Raw genomic sequence first — 22,495 nt, 5'->3', positions numbered from 1 at the left:
CCTAGACTCAGGGAGTGGGATGGCAGGAGGGGGCGAGACAGCTGCAGCCCTCCCTGCCCACGTTCCCGGCAGAGCCGGGCACCGCGGGGCAAGGGGGGGGCAAAGCAGGCAGCAGAGAGCAGGGCCCTGGTGCTAGAGCCCCCCAACTTTTTCTCCCAGGGGTGTGGGGGCTCTGGGGAGGCAGCACAGAGCCCCTAACTCACTTTTATCTGGAGTCCCGGGGCCGGTCTGGGCAGGGGGGACGCGGGGGGTCCCCAGCGTGCGGGGCTGGGCCCCAGAGTGCTTTCCCAGCCTGGGAGCCCGTGGCAGTTGGGGGATCGGTTTCAGGGCGATGCTGGTAGCGGAGTTCACGGTGGCTTAGTGCAGCAGCGGTTAATGGGGAACAGATGCGAGGGTGCTTTGTGCCGGAGCGGGCCTGGAGGCACGGGAGTGGGGACATCGCTTCCTGCACCTGTGGCACTGCCTCTGTGTCCCCTGGGAACGCTCCCAGGCCCCCAAGCTGGCTGGGGCGTGGAGGCAGCCCCCGACCCGCCTTCCCAGCTCAGCTGGGCCCTTCGCCCCCCAGGAGAGCCCAGAAATTGTGCTGGGGTCTATTCCAAAAAAATAATTTATCAGGTCGATATTTCATGTACATAAATATTCATCTCTATGGCTATGTACAGACACAGCAGGAGCCCGGCAGGCAGCAGGGCTCCTGCCCAGAGACACTTGCACCGAAGTGCTGGCCAAAGCCCGGCTCCCTGGGCAATGCCATGGGCATCCTGGGCAGTGCCCGCCCCGGGGAGGCTCTGGCTCCCGCTGCCCTGCAGTGTCAGGCAGGTCTCAGCCAGGACTGAAGGCTCGGTGCCAAAATGGAGCCCAGAGAGAGGGACACCCTGCCCTGGAGCTGTGGCTCGGAGCCCTCCCCGCCCACGACTCACACCGGGCAAAAGAGGGAACCTGCGGGAACCCGGACCCACTCCCCGCGAGGGCAGAAGCGGCCTCAGCACCACCCTTCCCTGCTGTCCTTAAGTCCTCACGCTGGGGTAGGAGAAGAGGCGGGGAGCCAGCGGCAGCGGGTCGTGGGTGAAGACAGAGTCGTCGGAGGAGCAGGAGCTGGCGGTGTCCTCACAGGAGGGCGAGTACTGCTCGAAGGGCATGGAGAGGTCCAGGTACTGCAGGGAGAGACGGTGCCATCAGCACCGGTGCCATCAGCACCTGCCCCGCCGCCCACCGGACCCCCCCACCGCTCACCTCCTCTGAAACGGCCGCCAGGATCTTGTCCAGCCCCTCCACAAGCTGCTTGAAGGTGGGGCGCTGCGAGGGCACGGCGTGCCAGCACTCCCGCATCAGCATGTACCTGGGGGGGGGGAGGCGAGGGGGCGTTAGCGGGTCTCACCGTGCCCCCTGCCCGCCCCGCCTGGCCGGTACTCACAGCTCGTGGGTGCAGTTGGACGGCCGGTCCATGCGGTGCCCCTCTTTCAGCAGCTTGAAGAGCTCCTCGACAGGGATGCCGGGGTAAGGGGAGCCCCCCAGCGTGAAAATCTCCCACATCAGGATCCCGAAGGACCACCTGGGATCACGTGTGGCAAAGGGGGGTCAGCCATGTCTCAGGACCCTCCTCGGGCAGGCGGGACTGCGGCTCGCCTCACTGCACCCTGCGGTGCCGTGGGAGCAGGGATGGGAGAGGGTGGCATCACCCCTGGGGAAGATGTGCCCCGCTGCTGCTGGCCCCACAGAGTACCCCTATCCTACTCATGGGGACCCTCCAGTACAGGCATAACCCCACGGTGCTGCCACACCGACGGCATCCTCGTCCCACACCCGACAGCACCCTCAGCCCCAGGACTCACACATCGCTCTGGTGGGTGTAGACACGGTCGAACAGGGCCTCGGGTGCCATCCACTTCACTGGCAGGCGACCCTACGGGACAGCAAACCCCCTGCTCAGCCCTGGCTGGGGGTCCCTCTACCCCCCCTGCCCCTCTCCCAGCACCCCCACTCACATTGCTGGTTTTCTTGTAGTAGTCAATGTCATGGACATCCCTGGCCAAGCCAAAGTCGGCGATCTTCATCACGCTCTCTGCCGTGACCAGCACGTTGCGGGCAGCCAGGTCACGGTGGATGCACTGCAGGGGGGGAGCATCACCCACAGAGGGTGTGAGATGGCAGACCCAACTCTGTGTGTCCCCTCCCCACACCCGGAGCCACTGCTTCCCTCCCACACACCCCTCAGCACTGCCGGCACCTCTGCAGTGGTGGGGCCACCCTCACACCGGGCTGTGGTGGGGCACACCCAGGAGATGAGTCAGGCTTTAAGCCCCACATTTTTGGGGAGATACTGCCCTGAGCTTTGTGGTCAGGAGGTTCTGGACAGCCCAGAGTAAGTGGGGGCCCCCTCTCCGTGGGGACAGTGGGCTCGCCAGGGACACACAGCTCCTCTGTCACCGCCACGCTCCCCGCCAGGCTGTGCTGAGCACAGGCAGCCCATGCGGGCTGCGCTAGCCCTACCCGTTTGGACTCCAGGTACTCCATGCCACGGGCCACCTGGTAGACGCAGGAGACCAGGTCCTTGAAGGAGAGCTGCTCATCGGGCATCGCCACGATGTCAAAAGCGTAGTCGGGTATCGGGGGGCGGCGGGCACGGAGGTACTCGCGCAGGTTGCCCTTCGCAGCAAACTCCACGATCACGTACAGTGGCCCTGGGAAGGATGTCCACTCTGCTCAGCCCCTGCCCTGTCCCACCCTGCCTGCCACTGTCCCCAACAATCCCCATTCCCCCACCACTCCATGCCCACGCCCTGCCCGAGCCCTGCCTGCACAGCCCCCTCACCGTCCTGCGTGCAGACTCCCAGGAGGTTGATGATGTTCTTGTGCTTGTCCATGAGCTTCATCATCTCCATCTCAGATATGAGGTCAGCCAGGTCCTTGTCGGTGGCGTTGTCTGCAGAAGGAGGGCCATGTCACCGTGCCAGCTGGGATGACACCGCAGCCTGGCACTGATGCCACCTCTGCGCCTGGGACACTGGCAGAGGAGCCGTTACCTTTCAGCATTTTGACAGCCACGGTGATGGCTCTGTCCGGCCGGTCTCTGTCGAGGCCGTAAGCCTCTGCCCGCACCACCTGGCCAAAGCAGCCTTCCCCCAGGGGCTTGCCCAGCACCAGCCTGGCAGGGACAGGCAGAACCGTGAGGGACCGCAGGGATGGCCCTGCTCCCCGCCACTGCATGGCCAAACCCCGAGGGGCAGAGGCAGCGTGGCTGCCCCGCTCTGTCCGAGCCGAGTCCCAGCGCCCTGGGGTATGGCGGTGCTGAGGTGTCCAGCGATGGCCAGAGACCTCCCCATCCAGCACCCACATGATGCTGTCCCCAGGGCAGCTGGGAAGAGCAGCCCCCAGTCCCAGACCTGCCCCGCATGGCACCGTACTTGTCTCGGGGGAACTCCCACTTGGCGTCGAGGGGCAGGTCCAGCTCCATGACCCCAGCCAGCATCGGGGCGCAGCTGGAGGAAAGACGGGTGACGCGCATCAGGGATGTGCTGGACTTCCCGGAGGAGCTGGAGTCCAGGGAGAACTGTGGAGAGAGCCAAGGGACCTCAGCCATCCCACCCCATGCTCCAGGGCCAAACAGAGACCCAGCGGTGCTGCAGAGAGTCCCTCACTCGGAGCAACAGGCGAGGGAACCGCATGAGGTGGTGGGGTAAGGTGTGATGGTTGCAAGTGGCACTCGTGGAGCTGGTCGGTCACCAAGGTCCCCCCGTGCCTCCAGGGCTCCAGCTCGGCTCTCACCTGTCGGATGAGCGGGAATTTGGAGAGCTTGTGGACCGCCATGGGCTCCAGGGGCTGCTTGCTCGACTGTGTCTGCATCCGGCACAGCACCACAATGATGACGGCCATGGCCACGGCCAGCGAGCCCGAGGTGTAGATGATGATGTCCATGTACTTGGCCTCAGGGGCTTCAGCTTCCCGCACCAGCTCCTCTTCTGGAGGGAGTTAATGAGTTGGCCTGAGCCATGGTCCCTGCGTGCTGGGGGGGTCCCAGCTCCCACACCAGGACCCCCACCCCTACCTGGCAGGACAGTGAGCCAGGCAGACTGGTAGGAGAGGCCGATGGAGTTCCCCGCCAGGCAGGTGTATTCGCCAGCATCCTCCACGGAGACATTGCGCAGGTACAGCACCTCCACCTCGGAGCTGTTGATGTCTGCAGTCTGCCAGGGAGAGGGATCCATGGTCAGCATCCCTCTTCCTTGGGGGGCTCTGTGCATCCCCTGTCACCACTTTGGGGTGGGTGTCTGGGACCGGGGTGCTTCTAGCCCTTGTTACCTTGAGCACTTGCACGTAGGGGACCCCGTCAGGACCATAGTTGCTGCCGTTCACCTCGATGTGCTTCAGCCACTGGATGTGGGGCTGGGCATCGCTGTAGACCTTGCAGAAGAACTCCACATCGCTGCCCACCAGGGCCGTGGTGTTGGCGGGCAGCCCGGCCTGCAAGATGGGCCTGTGCGGGGACCTCTCTGTGCAGAGGAGAGCAGAGCGGTGTCACCACACGGTGGCCCAGAGCAGGAGCTCCTGTCTCCCTCCCTCTCCACCCACCATGAAGTCACAGAGAGCCCATCCCCGGCTCTACAGCAGACCAGTGCAACCCGAGCCTGGGCTCCATCCCCACATCCCTTGGGCGCGAGGGACATGATCAGAGGCTCCTCCGCCCGCTTCCCCACGACCCCGAGACCCCTCTGCCAGGCTTGGGGGGTGGGGAGCCAGGACCAGCGCCGCACCGAGCAGCCCTCACCCAGCACGTCCAGGAGGTAGCTGTAGCGGATGCTGCCAAACCTGTTCTCCACCAGGCAGGTGTAGTTGCCTCGGTCAGAGGGCACCACGCTCTCCATCACCAGGCTCCAGTGCTGGTGCCGGAGCTGCAAAGGGAGGAGGCAAGGCAGCGAGGTGTGATGGTGAGGCCAGACCCCGGGAGGGGAGGCTGCGGTGGGGCGACACGGCCCTTACCCGGATGCCCCCGATGCGGTGCTCCCCCCGGAACTCGCGCCCGTTCTTCAACCAGCGGATGCTGGGGCTGGGGCTGCCCGAGGCTGGGCAGCGAAACTTCACCGTGTTCCCCGCGGGGACCGCATACAGCTTCTTGTCCATCCGGTGTGGGTGAGTCCAGTAAGGAGCTGGGGAGACGTGGGGCGTACAGTGGGAGGGGGCCAAGGGGCAGCACGGAGGCTGCCGGAGCTGCTCCCGGCTGCTTGTGCTGTGAGCGGGAGGCAGCAGTGCCCCACGCTCCTGGACCTGCCCCAGCTGCCCTCTCCTGCCGGGGTGGCACTGACCTCTGTGCACATAAACAGGTTCCTCGTTTCGGTCCCCGTGGGGTCCGTCCCCATCACTGTCTTCATCATCATCACCTGACGCCAGCGAGTCTGCAAAGGTAAATGGGTTGAGAGGGACATCCCTGCCTGCAGGGCAGGGCGGGCTGCCTGCTGCCCCGGGGGCGGAGCTGGGCCCTGCCAGGGCTTCCTACCCACGACAGAGATGGTGAAGTTGCGCAGGATCTCCCCAGTCCCCCGCGCCCGGCACACATAGAGCCCCGAGTCCTCGTAGGCAACCTCTGAGATCTCCAGCAGGCTCTGCCGGAGACGGATGCGATCCCCCGGGACGAGCGGCCTGGACTCCTTGTACCAGACTACGCTGGCACCGCTCTGGTTGGCGTCACAGTACAGCTTCAACGTGTTGCCTGGGTCGAGCAGGAGATGTTCCTCTTCTGACTCCAGCATTGGGCTCTCAAATAGCTCTGGAGAGATGCTGTGAGCACCCACCCTGATGCTCACCCCTCCCCAAGAGCAGGACTGCACCACGCACCCAGCCCAGTGTGGAGAGCACACGATGTGACACAGCCCAGTGCCCAGCTCTGCCACCTCGGTGGCAGGCAAGGGCTGGACTCTGCCCTGGAGCATGGGGACATGGCTTCCCCAGCGGCACGTCCCTGTCCAAGGCCACACATGCCACCATCCTTCCGCAGGCGCCTCTCCCAGCGGCACAGGGTGCTTGAGCCCGTCCTGCCTCATCGAACACAGCACCAAATGAGGGCAACAAACCCCCCTGGCCACCTGCTGCGGGACCTCCATGTGCCCCAAGCACAACCGGGACTCCCACAGCCTGGCTGGCCCCGGTGACACCCAGGCTGGGCAGTGGTGGCCTGCCTGCGGATGGCTGGCAGCAGGCGCGTGCACACGCAGAGCAGAAACAACCCAAACACCCCCATAGCAAACCCACCGCGGCCCGACTGCTCTGCGTGCAGGGGCCTGGGGGGACACAAGTGCATCCCCAGCCCTCAGGGGGGATGTGGGGTAGCTGGGCCTCTGGTCCCCTGGGACATGTCCTCCTTGTACCCACCACCGAGAGGCGCAGACCACCCGCACCCCTGATGCGTTTGTACTCGCCACCGAGTCACACACGACTGCCACAGCCCACGGCGCTCACGCCATCCCGCTCTGCCACATGCCTCCACCGAGCGAGCGGAGCCCCCGTAGCGCAGGGACAGCCCGTCTGCAGCCCCCCTGCTCCTTCCACCCTCCACACCTCCCCGCCCAGTGATGGAGAGGCTGGCCCCCCATGCCGTGCCCCCCCCCCCCGCTCCCACCAGCCCAGCCCCGCGGTCAGAACTGTGGCGCTGCATGCCCAGGGCGAGCACACGGCACCCTGGGGCTGGCTGCCCAGCTGGGGGTCGGTGTTCAGAAAGCAGGACCCCCCCCATCGCCCCCAAACCGCCTTTCATCCCCCCCGCAGCCGTACCTGGCTCCATCGCCCTGCCCTGGGCAGCGGCCGCCACCACCAGCCCCACCAGGACCTGCAAGAGGGGCCGCATCTTCCAGACCCCTCCGGCGCGGCGGTTCCCACCCTGCGGGACAGGCAGGGCCAGGGTGAGGGGGTGAGGCAGCCCCCTCCCACGCGCTGCCCTGGCCAGGCAGGGGAGGGGGGGGCTGGTCCCTGGGGGAGCGATGCGGGGTCCCGGGGCACGCCGAGGTGCGGGGGGGTGCGCATGGCACGGGGGGGAGCCGTGGGCAGGGTGAGAGCCCTTCCAGCCCGCTCCCTCGGGGGGTGGGGGGGGGGGACACGGACCCCGGGTGGGTGCAGGGACCGACCCCTCCAGCCAGCCGCAGCCTGGCCAGGGCGCTGGGAGAGGTTAAACGGGCACGGGGCGGGGGGCGCTGGGGGGTCCCGGGGTGAGGGGGATCCCAGGGAGGGGGGTCCCGGGGGGGTGTGGGGGGGAGGAGTGTCCCGAGGGAGAGGATCGTGGTTTTACCGGCGGTGACGGGGCTCCCTCGGCGGAGTCGCCCGCGCAGCGCGGGGAGGGCCCGGGCAAAGTCCGGGGGCCGGCGGGCTCAGCGCCGCCGCGCCCCGCACCGCGGCCCCATGGCGGGCAGGGCTGGGGACGGCTCCGGGCTGGGGACGGCTCCGGGATCGCTCCGGCCCCGCTCTGCCGCCGCGGCGGCGGGCGCGGGCACTTTGTAGGGGCGCGCTCGGGTTACAGCGGCGCCGCCCGCCCCGCCCGGAGCGCTGGGGCGGGGGGGGAGAAGGGGCGGGAAGCGCGGGGGGGGGGGGGGGGGGGGGGACCGGCCCCGAGCTGCGGCTGCTGCAACCGGCCCCGCTCCGCCGGACGCCGGCTCCTTTGCAAACCGACCCGCCGCCGAGCTTGGCGGGGGCGGCCCCGGCCCTCCCGGGCCCCGCCAGCAGCGAGGGGCGGCCCCCGGGCACCCCCCCGTCCCGGCCCCGCAGCATCGTTCCGCGGGTGGAGAACGCGTGGGGCTGCGGGGCACCCGCGGCTGCTCCCTTCTGCCGCCCCCCAGGCAGACCCCACATGTTGAGCCCCCACGCCCGGAGTCGTACATCGGGCGGGGGGGGGCAAGGCCGCCTCTGCCCCCCTCTTCTCCCCTCTGTGGCAGCCCGACTGCTGGGAGCACCCCGACCCCGGGGACGCCGAGGGCCCCACGGCAGCAGCACCCACGCCGTTGGGTGTCCCTGGCCCGGGCTGGGTGCTGTGTGTTGCTGGGTGCCCGGCAGCCCGCTCGCTAGTTGTGCTGCAATTAGTTGCAGGGTTATCGCTGCCGGTGCCATAAAGCGGCTGTGACCCTCATTAGGAGCCCATAACGGAGCGTCATAAAACACCGCGAGGCTGCGAGCCAGCGTCGGAGTGGCCCTAATCCGACCCATAAACACTTCGCCTTCGCTTTCCCCATGCTGCTGCCTGCACCGGGGTGGGCAGACCCCACCGTGCCCAGGCCCCGCTGCCTGCCTGCCTGCCCGCACAGGACCTCTGGGCCCTGGAGGAAGCCCAGCCTCAGACCCTCTGAGCCAGCACGCTCCCCAGGCACACCTGCCCCTGCGCATCCCGCTGCCAGTAAGAGGGGACAGAGGGTGTCCCCAGCACACGGTCAGGATCCGGCCCCAGAGCTGCTCTCCCTCGCTGCATCGCTGACTGCTTCATTGTCTTTCTGCTTTGCAAGACCCCCCCGGGGCCGTGGTGAGCCCCGCATGCAGCCTTGCCCATGCTCGGCATGGATCCTGTGGCTGCGTGAGAGGGGTAGGGCTGTCACTGTCACCCCCCACCCCGTAGGACCACGCCAGCAGGGCACAGCCTTGTCCATGCTGCTCCAGTGCGTGAAACCACTCACTTCCAGCATGACACAGTTTCACTACGAGGGCTGGTTGGTGCTACGATTTCCCACAGCGCCGTCCACCACATGCTGGTTCCCACCTGGGGTGCTGGTCCCCACCCTGGGGTGCTGGGCCCCCCCTGGGGGGCAGGGGCACACAGAGCAGTCCCCAGGGCTGGCAGCCCCTGGCAGCTGTTCATTCCTGCCGGCGCGTGAAGCGGACGAGAACATCAATTTCACGGAGCAGCAGCCGCCCCTGCAGAGCTTGCAGCGTGCCGGAAGCACAGAAAAAATGTTGGGTTCAGCTTGATTCGAACCGAAACCAAATTAAAACCAGAGAGAAGGGGTGGTTCCCAGTGCTGGGATCGCTGGGGAAGAGCTGAGACTTGGGGGAGCCTGTGGGAGCCACAGCCTGGGATGGGCATGGAGAAACCCCCTCATATCCCAGCCAGGTCCCCCACTGCTGGGTACGGTGCCGGGAGGGGACCAACGCTGGCTCTTCACCCCGCGTCACGCCGAGCGTCGCTGCCGGGCCAGAGCGATGCCAGGCGCAGGCTGGGAGCTGGTTCCCTCCCTGCCGTGGGGGCAGCGCTGGGCTGGGCCGCCTGCCTTGATTTATAACAGCAACTGATGGCAAACAAAAAGCCCTTCACGGCAGCGCAGCCCCACCGCCTGCCGCCCGCTGCCGGCAGCACCACCATGGCCTCCGCCACGCCAGCAGCTCAACAAGGGGGGATTGTGCCAGCGTCGGCGCCCTGCGCTGTGGGTGCACCCCTCCAGCACCCTCCTTTGCTGCCCCTGTCCCCCCCAGCCGCTCCCACGTGCGCTGCAAGGGGCACGTAGCCCTCCGGCCACTGAGCCACAGAGGGCGGGAGCGCAGTCGCAGTGGGGTGCCCAGGGAGGGAGCGCAGCCCCAGGGCCCTGCAGACGGGGCAGCAAGGGGGCTGGCACGATGCAGATGGGTCAGGGGGACCGCTCTGCCCCATGCCCGAGCGAGAAGTGACCCCCCAGCCAGACCCACAACCTTGCTCACGTGTGCAGGGCCCTGCGGCAGCGAGCACGCATGAGAGGCTGGGCGCCGGGGCCGGCACGCCGGGGCTCCATCCTCCCGCCCCTGCCCCTTCCCCCAGGCAGTAAATCATCCCCGCTCCCCTCATGAAAGGCCCGTGTATGCGCTGCCGGCGCAGGGAGCCTGCCTGGTGCCAACAATATTGCTCTTGGAAGGCAGCCGGGGCTGCGGGAACACAGCCGCCCCTTGTGCCTGGCCCCAGCGCTCGCCGCTGCTCCCGCTGCGGTGGCACCTGCGGCCAGAGCGAGTGCGCGCGGCACGGTGGCTCCTGGGGGGGCCGGAGCCCGGGGGGCTCTTCCCTCCTGGAAGTTTCTCTTGGCCTCCCCTGAACGGCTGTTGTTCGGGGCGCAGGCTCCCCGGCTCCCAGCGGCCCGTACGTGCACGGGGTCCGGGGGCTGAGGCCCATCAGGCTGATGCCGTGTGCTGGGGCGATGTGAACCCCTCGGCACCGAGGGAGCGGGCCAACCCCAAAGCTTGGGGGTCCTGGGCTGGCCCGGCACAAGGCCTCCTGGCCCCATCCAGCCCTGCTGGCCTTGATGCACAGTGGCTTCCAGCCCTGGCCACAACGCACTGCCCTCGTATCAGCAGGGACCTGCAGAGGTGGGCAGGGGCTGAGCTGGAGGGGCAGACAGCCCATCCCATGCTGGGCAGGACACTCCGTAGGGGCTGGATCCTGCGCTGGAGGCGATCAGCTGGGCTTAGGGCAGCGCTCCCAGCCAGGCCCCAGTCTCGCCTGCCCATCCTTATCTCCATCAGGGAGGGACCGATGGAGCAATCCGGCCTGGTTAAGGTTTAACCAGGCAGAACTTGGCAAACATGAACCTGCTGCTCCCTCTGGGGAATGGAGAACATGGGGCCCGGCGTGGGGGCTGCAGGACAGGGACACTGGTGCCCCGAGGTTAGGCCAAGCCCCCAGTGCGGCACAGGAGCACCCACAGATTGGGGTGCCGAGGGCCGAGCTGGGAGCACGTGGGGCTGGGGCCAGCCCAGCAGCACAGAACAGGCAGCCCAGCCGCCCCTGCCTGTCCTGGCTGGCACTGGGGCTGCAGCTGGCACAGGGAATGGGGTGCACGGGGCCAGGATGGGCACCGCTCCCCTTGGGGACACGGCCCACGCCACGCACTGGGCTGGACACCACAGTGCCCGTGTGGGACCTGAGCAAGCAGCTTTGCCCGCCAGCCCTGTCCCATTGTGGGGCACTGGGGGCTCCTCCCGGGAGTGGTGTGGCCACGGCAGGGGCTGCAAGAGAGGAGCGGGGCCACCCCGATGCTCCCAGCCCCTAATCGCAAGCAGGCACCCGGCCCTGCCTCGACATCTGCACCTGATTTACTCGCTGGAGCCAGCGGGGCCACGAGGGATGGCAGCGGTCGGGGCTGCGGCCGGGGCTGCGCTCCCCCCGGCTGAGGGGGGGACCCGGGGCCCAGCCCCACGCGCTGCCGGAGGAGCAGACGGGCAGGCTCCACGGAGCTGGCTGCGGCACGGGCAGGGGACGGCGGCGCTTCCGTGGGGGACGTGGCTGGCGGGTGGCTCCGTGCCCTGCGCTGCGCCTGCCAGCCCGGAAGGTGCTGGGGCTCGGCCCGGCGCAGGCTGCCAGAGCCCCGGCCCGGCGAGGTGCTGCCCGCAGAGGCCCCGGCGGGGAGGAGCAGGACTGGGCAGCCCTGGCCACAGCTGGGCAGGGGCATTGGTCTGGCAGCACGCCGGCACTGGGGAGCAACCCGGGGACGAGGGCCAACCCCTTGTCCTCTGCCTCCCCTGGCATGTGGGTGGCTCTGGTGGAGCCAGGCTCCAGCTCCCCTCCTGTCACGCCTGGGGGTGCCCATGGGTGCTGGGGCCCGTGGGGGGAGACCAGCAACAGGACAGGCAACCAGCAGAGCAGGGACACCGGTGATTTCGGCACTCACCTGGTCCGTGCTTGGACCTGCCATGGGCACTGCAACTCCCAGCACAGCTGGCAGGGCCACCTGGTTGTGGCTGTCCTGGCACGGCTGCTGCTGGGGAAGGGGACGTGCCAGGGGTACAGCAGCCCCCCGGCCGCCACCGCTGCCTCCCTGCACCTGCCCCGGGGAGCGCCTGCACCCATGGAAGGGCTGGGAGCTGCCAAAGACGCCACAGCCCTGCTGCGAGGAGGGGAAGGGGTCAGCGAGGGACAGGCTGGCAGCAGCAGGGACGCTGCCCTGGCAGAGCTGTGCACCACGGGAGGCGGACACAGCCCGTCCCCCCCAGCACTACCCACATGGCCAATGGCAGTGCCACCCTCGGTGCCAGCACAAGGCCCTGCACCGCGCCCAGAGACGCGGGTCCCCTGCACTCCGCCGCAGCCCTGCCCACGGAGGAGCAGGACAGCCGGCACTGGGCACCCCAGCCCGCCTCAGCGGACAGCAGCAGAGCACCCCTGCCGCGATGCCACTCCTGTGCTGCCACGGCAGTGCCAGGGAACAGCCCAGCGTCCTGCGGCAGTCACAGAGGTTTTCGGCACAAGCTGCACAACAGTTCACACAAGTGCCAGCAGCCTCCCAGCCCAGATTGTCCCATCTTCCCCTCGGTGACTGCGGTGTGCCCAAGGCCTCGCTGGCTTGCCAGAGCAGCACAGAGGAAGGGTCTGAAGGCTCTGTCTGGACCTCAGGGTGCCATGGGAGGAGAGCAGGGCCTCGGGGAGGGCAGACGGCAACACAAGCCTCCCACCCCTCCCAAATATTTCAAAGGTGTCTGCATTCTGTTCCTTGCTTTGAAGTATGGCAAAATCCCAGGAAGGGCTCTAGCAGAGACACAGCACCCAAAAGTAGTAATAAACACTCTATTTGGAGAGCTTCACCTTAGGGAAACAGCAGATACATAAACACTGTGTACAGGGGAAGGCAAAACTGTCAGTACACAGACAGGAGTGACACACCAGACTGGGCAGTGCTGGAAATGGATCCCTCTTGGTGTCGATGCACAGCACATCTAGCGGGCACCTGCCCTGGCACAGCGGGACGAGAGCTAAGCGGCAGAGATCGGAGTTGGAGGCCACCCAGGGCTATCAGACGCACAATGCTTCCTTCAGTTCATCGCAATTTTCTGCTCATTGATCAGCTCGCAAGGTTTAAAAGGACTCCCTCAGTAGCAGGAGACTAAGGTCAGACCTCAGCAGTGGAGCAAGACTGGAAAACGTTAGGAAGGCGAACCCAGACCAGCAGGAGCCTGTCCTAGGGGAAGATGGTGGATTCTGCACAGGGTGAAGAAAAACAAAGCTCATGCACAGCCTGGAGTGGGGAAGGGAAGGCACTCACTCCAAGCACTGAGATTAGCAACCAGCTCTCTCTCTCCTTGCTTAACCTGACCAGCGCACACACTGGATTTTGGAAGTGCCTCTACAGCCTGGCTCTCAGCCCCGCGAAGGCGTCAGCTGCTCCCCTGGCACACAACGCTGAGAGTCAAGGGCCCCAGAGTGCCCTCCAGCAGCTGCCAGGGCCATGCAATGGGAGGCAGCAGCTTGGCTCAGCCCACGCTGGCAGCATGGCGTGCCCGCGGCCGTCACCCACGTTCCTGCCAGCCCCACGGAGCCCCACGGGCCAGGGTAGTCCTCAGAGGAGCCACATTCGTGTCCTTCTGCCCCGTGGAAGAAAAACAGCAGGACGTTTGCTATGGACTAGCAAAGTCTCAGCTCCACGGAGGCACTGACGCTGGGACAAAGCCACGGGGTGCCTGACTCAGAGCACTGGTGCCAAACATGAGGCCAGCCCAACGCACAGGGCTCTTGCGGTGGGCTAGCAGAGAACAGGCAATGCCTTAGCTTAAGGCAAAACATCTAAAGATCTCATCCAAAATGCACAGCCGTCTCAGACGCTGGCCCTTCCTTCCGGGGCCTTTTCTAACAGATCTAGTACATTAGCACCACGAAGAGACCATCAGTCTTAATTTCTGGGTTTGAAATATAGAACATCCATTTTCCAGGATGGTACAAATGCGTAAGAACTTTGAAGGGAGGGGTTGGGCAAGTAGTGGCTAATGACGGAATAACGAAGGCAGATTTCCAAAGGATCTGTAGCTTTTTAGTCAGCTAATGATTTGATCAAGTCATACTACAATTTTCTGCTGCATCTAGATTTATTTCCTCTCTTTTCCCTTAAAACCCTCGTTCCCCAAGAGTATTTTGGTGGCAGTAGGGAAAACGCTGCACTTCCACGCAGACCCTGCCAGAATTAGAGATGAACTCACCCGCTCTACCTTCCTCTGCTGATTGCGTTCAGATCTTGGAGATCTCCACCGCTGCCAAGTTTGGCTGAGATTGGTTTAAGTCACAGGGGGTAAAGACACACACGGTGAATGATCACGTACACCTGTTTCCATAGGAAACCAGGCTAAACAGTTACTTCCTTCCACATGGAAATCCTCAGAGCAGAGGGCTGAGGAGAGCCAGAAGCTCTAACCCCTCTCACAGCCCTCCGCTCCCACCAGCAGCGGTTTGCACACCAGAAGTTGTAAATAGTTTTTAAGACAGACCCAAACAACCCAGCTCCAGAACCAACGGCTGCGGTACTGCGAAAGGCTCTGATGGCAATTGGTGGCTCATGAAATTCTGCACACAAACCTGACCGGAGGAGGCATGGAAAGAGATGCCACGCTCTATTTCCTATTTCAGGCCTGTACAAAGCCAGGCAACCTGCACTGTGCCCCATCCACGCTGCATAAGCACTGCTCGCTATGGTCTAGGAGCTCTCCTCCAGCAAAAACCACCTCCGAGCATGGATGCTGGCCCTCCAGGTGCAGGAATCCATTATTTGCTCTGGTGAGGGAGGAGGTGGCCACTACCAGCCTGTTGCCAAACCCTCCTTATACCAGATACACACTTCCTCTCACACCGCACCCACCTTCACAGGAAGCAATTACACAATGAAAACTACTCTAAGGGAGTGAAGTATTTGCTGTCTAGCAAGTCTCTTCCAGCTGGATCCTTTTTCTGACAGATTCAGTCCCCGTTCTGCTCAACGGGTGCATACAGGAGGGTAGGGCTTTGCTTATCCAGAGGGATAATGAAACCATTGTGGGCTGGCAAAGGATGTGCGTTCTTGGGCCACCAACAACTCCAAGAACAGTGCTGCAACTTGCTCTAGAAGTCTTGGCTGAAATAACTGTAGCCTCCTGGGGCAGTTGACTCTTCCCGGACATACTGCTGTGGCGGGAACGGTCCGACAACCGGCACTGCTCCTGGCATCCTGGACATCGAAGGGAGCGAGAGGAAGAGAAGGGAAAAAAGGAGACAATGTCAGAAGTGCTCTGAAATCTGCCAGCTGCAATCACTGCTCAGCAGGCATGGCTGTCAGCGGAGCAACAGCCTACTGCAGCCAAGTCAACAATCTGCCAGAAAAGCTTCCAAGTGCATCCTTGCCCTCCGTGTGTGTGTGTAAACAGACACCTTTAGCGTGGCAGAATTAGCGACTGCACAGCTCAAGGACTGTTAAAAGAGCTTCCATTACAAAGCAAGTATCCTGGCTGTCCTCTGACTGCAGAAGCTGGCCTGGAACAGGACTGAATGGCTGAATCCAGAAGCAGCTTTCTGAAAGGGAGTTGTGTGGCTGCAAAACCTCGGACAACATCCATGTCCTTAAAGGGAACACTTACGCGTGTGTGCTGGGAACATCCTCAGTGTTATCTATCTAGAACAGGATTCTTGCTGTTCACTGATCTGGTTGTGCCGTTCAAGAGCTAAAACTTTCCTGAAATGACAGTCGGAGCACGTGTCTTCCAACCAAGAACTTCAGAGAGCCAAAGGACCATGGAGCTGCTATTCCACAGACAGGCAAATAGAGATCCTAGTTTTCCTCCTGTCCTCTCTGGGAAATTTGGCTAGGAGTCTGTCCTCACTTGAGGTAGGGTGTCCTCATACCTCTTTCTTTTAAGAAGCTCTCTAACCAACCCAGGCTCATTACTGAGTCTCTTTTAGCGAAAGCTTTGAAATTAGAGATCTGAACTTTGACAGTGTCCAGAACAAGTATTTTTGGTATTAATCATCTGGCAGCCTAATTTTTTTTGGATAATATATGCAGGGGATGCCATTATTTAACTCACCAGTCTAGGTTCCTGGAGTGTGATGACTACATGTCAAATTTTAAGACAAGCAACCCCGAGAGAGATTAGAATGGCAAGCAGATCTCCACTGGGCCAGTCTTTAATTAAATTAAAATCTCAGTTGTTACGGAAACAGTGTTTAATGGGGGTCAGGCTTGATATGCTCACTGCAAAGGTCCAAACTGATCAAGAACCAAAAGCAACCGCAGGGCACTTGTACTTGAGCAGCATCCCAGAGTTGGCTGCAGAGGGAGCTGCCAAAGTGAATCGGCTTCAGGACAAACAGCGCAAGGCTGCTCAAACCCTGCTGTTCTGCTTGCAACTCAGCTGGAAATACGCATTCAAAACTGCATTTAAAGTTATATTTAAGCCATCGATTTGAACAGTGAGGCTGGAAACACACTTAGACAAGAACATTACTTACTGGTTCTTGTGTTTGAAGCCACTGATGTGAGCTTGGTACTGCTCTATGGAGTTCAGTACTATGTTACATGTGCTGCAGGGGTACCCCTTCCCAGCTGAAACAGACATCAATGTTAGCACACACAGCTAGCCAACAACTTGGTGCCTGAGGTAGAAACAAGTGAGATAATCAATCACTTGATGTGTTAAACAACCGCTAAACAAAGTCAAATAACAAGTCAATAGCCTGACCAGGCGGGGAGGTCGCAGAGTCCCACTACCCCACCATGTACCAGCCAGTCACTGCGAGGGAATCACTGAGCCAGAAAAGCTTTCCTGGTCAGAACATGGGTTTGTTTATCTATAAAAACAAAGACACGTTTCCTGTAAACAGTTCACAGTACCAGACATAGTAAAAATCTCAGCATTAGGACACCAAATCTGATGCTATGCTGCCTTTGCAACTCCATTTCTCTCCCAAATTCCCGCTTTTTCTCATCTGTACATCTCATAACAGAAAATGAGGGAGATACTTAATTTGTAAGCTTGTAGTGTTTCAATAAAAAAAGCAGCCAGCGGAGATTACACACAATGTCCAGTTCCACAATGCAGCATTCTGCTAAGCCTTGCTGAGGTGCCAACTGAGAATATTAAGCTCTATCCTCAAGCAGTTTGGTTACAGTCAACGTATCAGTTAACTGCCAAAGAAAAAAAAAAAGTTTCCAACAATAGTTGTACTAGACAGATCAATGGTTTTGTGTAACATGACAACTCCAGCTGGAATGAAAGTTCGGGAGGTCACAGATAGCAAACAGGCAAGCATGGCAGCACAGCTCAGCACAGGAGTCTCTAACACGGGAAAATCCTGGCAGTTGTCCTCAAGACATTCAGCGCTCCTGAATTTTGGCTCGCTGGGGAAGGGCTCTGCCTGGGAGTCTCGCAAAGAAAACATTTCCTTAAGGTGGAAGGGGAGACTCACCCCAGGGGTGCAGAGCAGCATAATCACCGAGTGAGAATCTCAACACATGATGTAGCAGACATTTCCCCACCTGTCTGCTGCACCTCTGAGAGGTTTCATACTCTAGTGGGATGTTCAACTCTCAAAACAGAGCTGGACCTGGGTGGGAAAGGCCAGAGGAGCTGTTACAGCCCTCCCTGCAGGATCAAGGTCAAGATCTCTCTGTTGCAAATGTGGCAAACAGGTGTGTGCACAAGGTTGCCTAAACTGCACTCCTGCAGCCCAAACTGGTGGTTCCTAGAGGAACTTTAAGCAGACAAAGACCTCAGTGTTGCACTGTGAAGAACACATCTTTACCTGCTACCAGTCAGAGAGATGTTTAGGGAGAGGCATGGCTGTTAGCACACAGAGATGGGCAAAGAGAGCAGGAGAAAACATCCCTGAGTGCAGCCCATCACATCCGAGCAGCCCTTGATTACAGCCCAGGCTCTGAAACCTCACCTGAACAGCTGAAGTGCCATGGAGATGTGTCCGTAGGTACATCGGTACCGCCGGCACTTCACGGGAGACGTCCCTCGCACAGGCAAGGGCACTGCCCGCCCACCCAGCCCGCCTGGGCTGGGGCTCCTGCCACTGTCAGCGCCTGAGTCACACTGAAGTGGAACCATTCATCAGGCCCCACTAATTAGGTAAAGAGCAGATGGGTAACACTAGATACCAAGCACCTTTTCCATCTCCCACACGACTATGCAATGTGGGAGAGAATATTACTTGGATAATTGAGCCTCATTTCTCTTAAGTGCTACCAGTATCTAAAGGTGGCCTGCAAAGAATCAGAATTAATCTTCTGCTTGTGTGGGTTTTTACGACAGAGAAGGAAGCCCTTGAAGAAGATTTTAAGATGATTTGTCTGCTTATTATTTACCTCAAGCATCCAGCAGGTACTAAGACTTCTAGGTCCAACAGAAGGCTGCTGGGAGGAACAAGGGAGTTTACTGTGAGCTCCTAATGCTTTCATGGGACTCCAAGGGCTCTCATCACCTAGAAGTGCTCATAAGCAGCAGATCATAAACCAAATGAGTTTTAACTGTCTGCCTAAAGTTCCTCCTTAATAGGTCTTTTTTTTTTTTTTCCCCACATTTCTGCTTGCTCCAGAGAGAGTTGCATTAGTTCATCAGATGGAAGTGCCCACACAGAGGTAGAAAGGCATTCAGGAAGAAATCTCTCTGGCTTTCATGTGCTTTGAAGCAGCAGGTGCAGTTAAACCTATTTCTTCCATCTTTGGCTAGTCCCCTCCAAAGACGTTTTTTAAGCACTAAATGCCACTTTTATCTTTCCATTTTGGATGCAATCACCTAGCTAGAAACAGTACTGGCCAAAATCCCTGGATTATCCGCACAGAGAATAAAAAGGACGTGTCCCAGATTAGACAACATTGCAAAACACAACCCAAAGCTTGTCACGAGCAGCTACAGCCTAAAACCTCTCTTGCTGCCAGGGGGTTAGAACATCAACCAAATCAATCTCATGGTGTATAATCAAGATCTTCATCACGAGCAATTCTCCCCTGCTCCCTCTGCATGGACTCTCTTGTCCAAACGCCTGTCAGACACATGCTGTCACTCTCCCACCCTGCTCTTCAGCTATTTGTTAGCCAGACTGCTGAGAACTCACCCATGAAGGACGATGCTGATGCATCAGGGGTTCGGCCATAGTGTGCCATCAGCTTGTGTTTGGTCTCTTGCTTTCTGTGCTTCTTGCCTACATAATGCTGCTTTGCCATAAGGGGGTTGTTGAAAGTGGCGTGGCAGAGGCTACAGAACTTGTCTGGGTCAGTAATGTCCTTGTTCTCTTCGTTAGAAGACACAGTAGAGGTGGGGAGGGTAGCAGGATGTTTCTGTGGGGGCACTGCTTCTGTAGGGTGAATCCAAACTCTAGGTCAGTCACAGAACTCAGAGGTAAAACCAGTCACTTTATTTCCCCAAAACCTGTCTTAAAATAACCCACGACACCTAAAACCCAAACCTAGACAGAGAATGTAAGACATCTGGATAAATTCACATTGCTCCTACCTCTTCCCTTAACACTGCAGAATTGAAAGGCGTGTGGTAAGACAAGTCAGAGTAGGACAGAAAAACTTTCAGCATTAAAAAAAACCCAACAGATTTGCATATTTCTCCTTAACATAAGCATGTCCGTCTTCAAGAAACCCTGGACATGAATGAGCTTCCACCTACTATTATCATCACCCATCTAGAACATGGGTACAAGCACCTGTGCAGCAAAGGCAAGTGGGTTTCTAGAAACATGGTGCAGCCACGGGACTTGATCCTGAACTGAAGTCATGAGGAGTCTTGTCTGAGAAACAGCATGAACAGGACTAGGTCCGACACAGTGAATCCACATAGAGAAGTGTCTCTCCTGTCTGATAGAGAAACCTGCACCCTCTCACTACAGGGTACCAAAGACCAGAGTGAGGAACCTTCTAAGGACCTGAGAGCTCCTCTCACACTGAAATGGAAGGTAGGCACCAGACCGCCCATGCGTACATCCACCCCTTCCTGAAGGCTCCTCTCGTACCCAAAAGCAAGGGCTTCAAAGAACAAAAACATCCCGCGGGCCACCCTGACCCCGGAGGTGGCTCTGCTGCGCGCACACAACCTAGCAAAGCCACAAAGACACCCTGGGACAAAGTTCCTGCCTGGAAGATCCCAGCTCAGAGCTTGCACAAGCTGCCATCCTTAGGTGCACTCAAAGGCTGCGTTTTCCCTCTGTCCTGACTGGCTACAGCACCCCAGGCTCTCGGTTGCCCCTACCCACCCTGGACAGAGGGTCTCTCTCCCCACACACTGGGCCTTTCTGCCTGCTAGCAAAGGGACAGCACACACAGGCAGCTGCACTGGGTCAGCCCTGAGGTCTGCCTGGACTGCATCCCATCATGAGAGCAGACAACGGCAGGTGCCACGGGAAAAGCACAAGGTCAGGACAAGCACGTACCGATACCTCCCAGCTATACTGTCCCAGTCCCTGGCTACCTGCAGCTCACAAGTCCCTGAACCTCAGAGGCTACATCTTTGTAGTTGAGCAGGCCTGATGAATTTGCCGTATCTGAGTTTTACCAGTCACTTCAGGCCCTGTAAGCTTTTAGTGAGCACTGTATCCTGTGACAGGCATTTCTACAGCTTAACATCATGCTCCCTGAAGACTGGCTCTCTCCTGGTCCCTGCACACAGGATGGGTACAACAATGCTGCAAGTTGCATTTCTCCCAAACAAAGCAAAACAAAAAAACATTTTTCCAACACCAGCCCACGAGGCAGGCTGCTGAGAGAGGCCGTGTCTCTGGAGGTGCACTGCTGACTTACTCTGTTTCACAGCAAAGAGTACGCACACCCTCACAAGAGCTTACGCTTGGGGTCCAAGGAACCTCTCAGCTTTTTTATTGCTTGACAGCCCCTCCGTACAACACGAAGGCGCTGCAGACAGTCATACCTTCCACTTTGGGGGACTGCTGCTTCATGTTCTTGGCATGAGTCTTGCCCAAGTAGTGAGATGTTGCCACGGCTGGAGAGGAAAAGGTCATGTTGCAGATGGGACAACACTTGTTCCTGTCTTCCCCGTTGGTGCCTTCCTGCTTGCTATCCTGTGCACACAGAACCGCAGAGCGGCTGAGGTTGGCAGGGACCTCTGTGGGTCACCTCGTCCAACCTTCTTGTTATGACAAGAAACACGAAGGTTTGGGGGTTTAAGAAAACAAGGTAATTGGAGACATTCGGGAGTTCAGTTGAAGAAGTGTGAGTGAGTAGCACTTCCATGATGCAGCATCACCCTCTCCCTCATTGGAGACTGCTTATGTGCCACACTATTTTTTGTAACCCGTTAGTGAATGACTCCAGGCAGAGGGGCAGCCCTGGCCTGTATGGGTTAAGGACAAGGTTAAGTGTGCAGCTGCCAGAATTGGAACAGGCAGCCTTTTACTCTGCAAGGTGTGAAGTGAGCAACACAAACATCGCTATCAGCTGGGTCATCTGCAACATGATGCCAGCAGATCAGGCAGCAGCAGTCACTTCTAAGCCTAACACTATGTGCGAAGGCATCCGTCTCTATCCCTCACCCCCCCGCCGTAAACGTTGGGAGAGTTAGGGATTAAAGCTCAAGCAATCATAAAAGTAGAATCTGTTTCCCAAATGAGTCACAGGGCAGACAGATGGCCGAGTGGATGTGGTGCCTTTATTGACCAACAGACTCCAGCTACCAGCTGAGGAAACCTAAATAAGTAAAAAAAGGATTGCTCCGGAAAGAGAATTCCAGTAGATCGTCAACCCAATGTGGTCTCTGTGACAGTAAAGGTTACACAACGATACTCCTGACAAGCTGTCGCTCCTATTCACCTTTTCCTGTCCTTTCAAGCAAGACTATCAATAAAAGGCAACGTGCATTTGTTTAAATGTGGAAGACATACTCCCAGAGGCTGTTTAAATGGGAAGGGCCACAAGAACTGTGCTCACTGAGACAAGGCCTGGCGACACACTTGCCATCGGGCTCTTCAGTTCTCACAACGCCCTTTCTGAGAGCGTTTTCATTTATTCATAAAGGCACCCGGGCCATACAACAGCCTTTAGCCCAGCAGCTCCCGCTCGGCGGTATTTAGGCCCGAAGGGCTCTGTGCTCTCCTCTCACCTGCTTCGCATCCAGCCTCATCTTCTTCCCGTGGGCGAGCTCCTCTCCGCCGTGGATGGACAGGTACCGCCTCACCTTGTTGGCGTGTTTCTTGCTCTGGAGAAAAGCAGAGAGAAACGCGTCCACGCCGCCGCCCAGCGCCCCGCACCCCGCCGCCCCGCTCCCTACCTGGTAGTGGGCCAGCCTCTGGGACTCGGAGATGAGCAGGGCGCTGCACACCTTGCACTGGGCCTCGGTGAAGATGTGCCCGTTCTCCCGGATCAGGCGGTCCACTGCGGGAGGAGGGGGGAGGTGTGTGTGTGGGGGGGCGCAACCGGCGTGTCAGCGGCCCGACCAGGCCGCAGCGCACCTCACGGGACCCGGCCGCCCCCCCCGCCCTCGCCCCCCCGGTTCCTCACCTGCCTCCTTGCCCACCGGCAGCCCCGCGGCGTCCCCGTTGCTACCCGCCCCGTCCGCCATCGCCGCCAGCCCCGCCCCCCCTCCGCCTCCCGCAGCTCTCGCGAGAGCCGCCCGCCCCCCACCCCGCGCCTAGCAACGGCGGGGCGACCTCCCGCGAGAGCGCCGCGCGCCCTCACGTGCCCGCGAGGGGAGGCGGCGGCGGCCATGTCGGTTGTGGGCAGGACGGCGGGGGCCGGCGGCTCCCCGGGGATCGCCGCCAGCCCCGCGGGGCCTGGTCCTGGTGGGCGTTTGAACGGCGCAGCGGTTGCTGCGCTGG

At 60.4% G+C, this 22,495-nt stretch overlaps 2 protein-coding genes across 13 annotated transcripts; both read right to left on the bottom strand.

The window, feature by feature from the left end:
• Positions 1-589: 589 nt before the first annotated feature.
• FGFR4 (fibroblast growth factor receptor 4) lies at positions 590-7,435 on the bottom strand. Of its 4 annotated transcripts, none has more exons than XM_074839106.1 (18): positions 7,274-7,435; positions 6,763-6,868; positions 5,492-5,761; positions 5,301-5,390; positions 4,978-5,144; positions 4,766-4,889; positions 4,300-4,490; positions 4,046-4,184; positions 3,766-3,959; positions 3,405-3,550; positions 3,024-3,145; positions 2,813-2,923; positions 2,491-2,681; positions 1,986-2,108; positions 1,833-1,903; positions 1,415-1,552; positions 1,234-1,339; positions 590-1,154 (listed from the first exon to the last, which is right to left on the bottom strand). In XM_074839106.1, exons 2-18 carry the CDS (start codon positions 6,833-6,835, stop codon positions 1,008-1,010), a joined length of 2,403 nt encoding a protein of 800 aa, XP_074695207.1. In that variant the 5' UTR covers positions 6,836-6,868; positions 7,274-7,435; the 3' UTR covers positions 590-1,007. The 4 variants fall into 4 exon arrangements, with proteins under 4 accessions (XP_074695207.1, XP_074695208.1, XP_074695209.1 ...); XM_074839107.1 differs by having other exon boundaries at positions 5,492-5,704; XM_074839108.1 differs by lacking the exon at positions 5,492-5,761.
• A 5,038-nt stretch (positions 7,436-12,473) lies between these two features.
• Positions 12,474-22,291, bottom strand: ZNF346 (zinc finger protein 346). 9 transcript variants are annotated; one of them, XM_074838256.1, is made up of 7 exons: positions 22,179-22,289; positions 21,949-22,052; positions 21,781-21,876; positions 20,593-20,743; positions 18,776-19,015; positions 16,166-16,259; positions 12,474-14,888 (listed from the first exon to the last, which is right to left on the bottom strand). In XM_074838256.1, the coding sequence occupies exons 1-7, from the start codon at positions 22,237-22,239 to the stop codon at positions 14,783-14,785; spliced, it is 852 nt and encodes a 283-aa protein (XP_074694357.1). In that variant the 5' UTR covers positions 22,240-22,289; the 3' UTR covers positions 12,474-14,782. The 9 variants fall into 9 exon arrangements, 8 of the variants coding, with proteins under 8 accessions (XP_074694357.1, XP_074694355.1, XP_074694356.1 ...); XM_074838254.1 differs by lacking the exon at positions 16,166-16,259 and having other exon boundaries at positions 22,179-22,290; XM_074838255.1 differs by having other exon boundaries at positions 21,781-22,052.
• Positions 22,292-22,495: the final 204 nt, after the last annotated feature.

This window comes from Strix aluco, chromosome 13, assembly GCF_031877795.1.
Source record: "Strix aluco isolate bStrAlu1 chromosome 13, bStrAlu1.hap1, whole genome shotgun sequence".
NCBI classification, from domain to species: Eukaryota; Metazoa; Chordata; class Aves; order Strigiformes; family Strigidae; genus Strix; species Strix aluco.
Note: the sequence above shows the minus strand (reverse complement) of the source record. Positions and strands in the feature narration are given on the sequence as shown.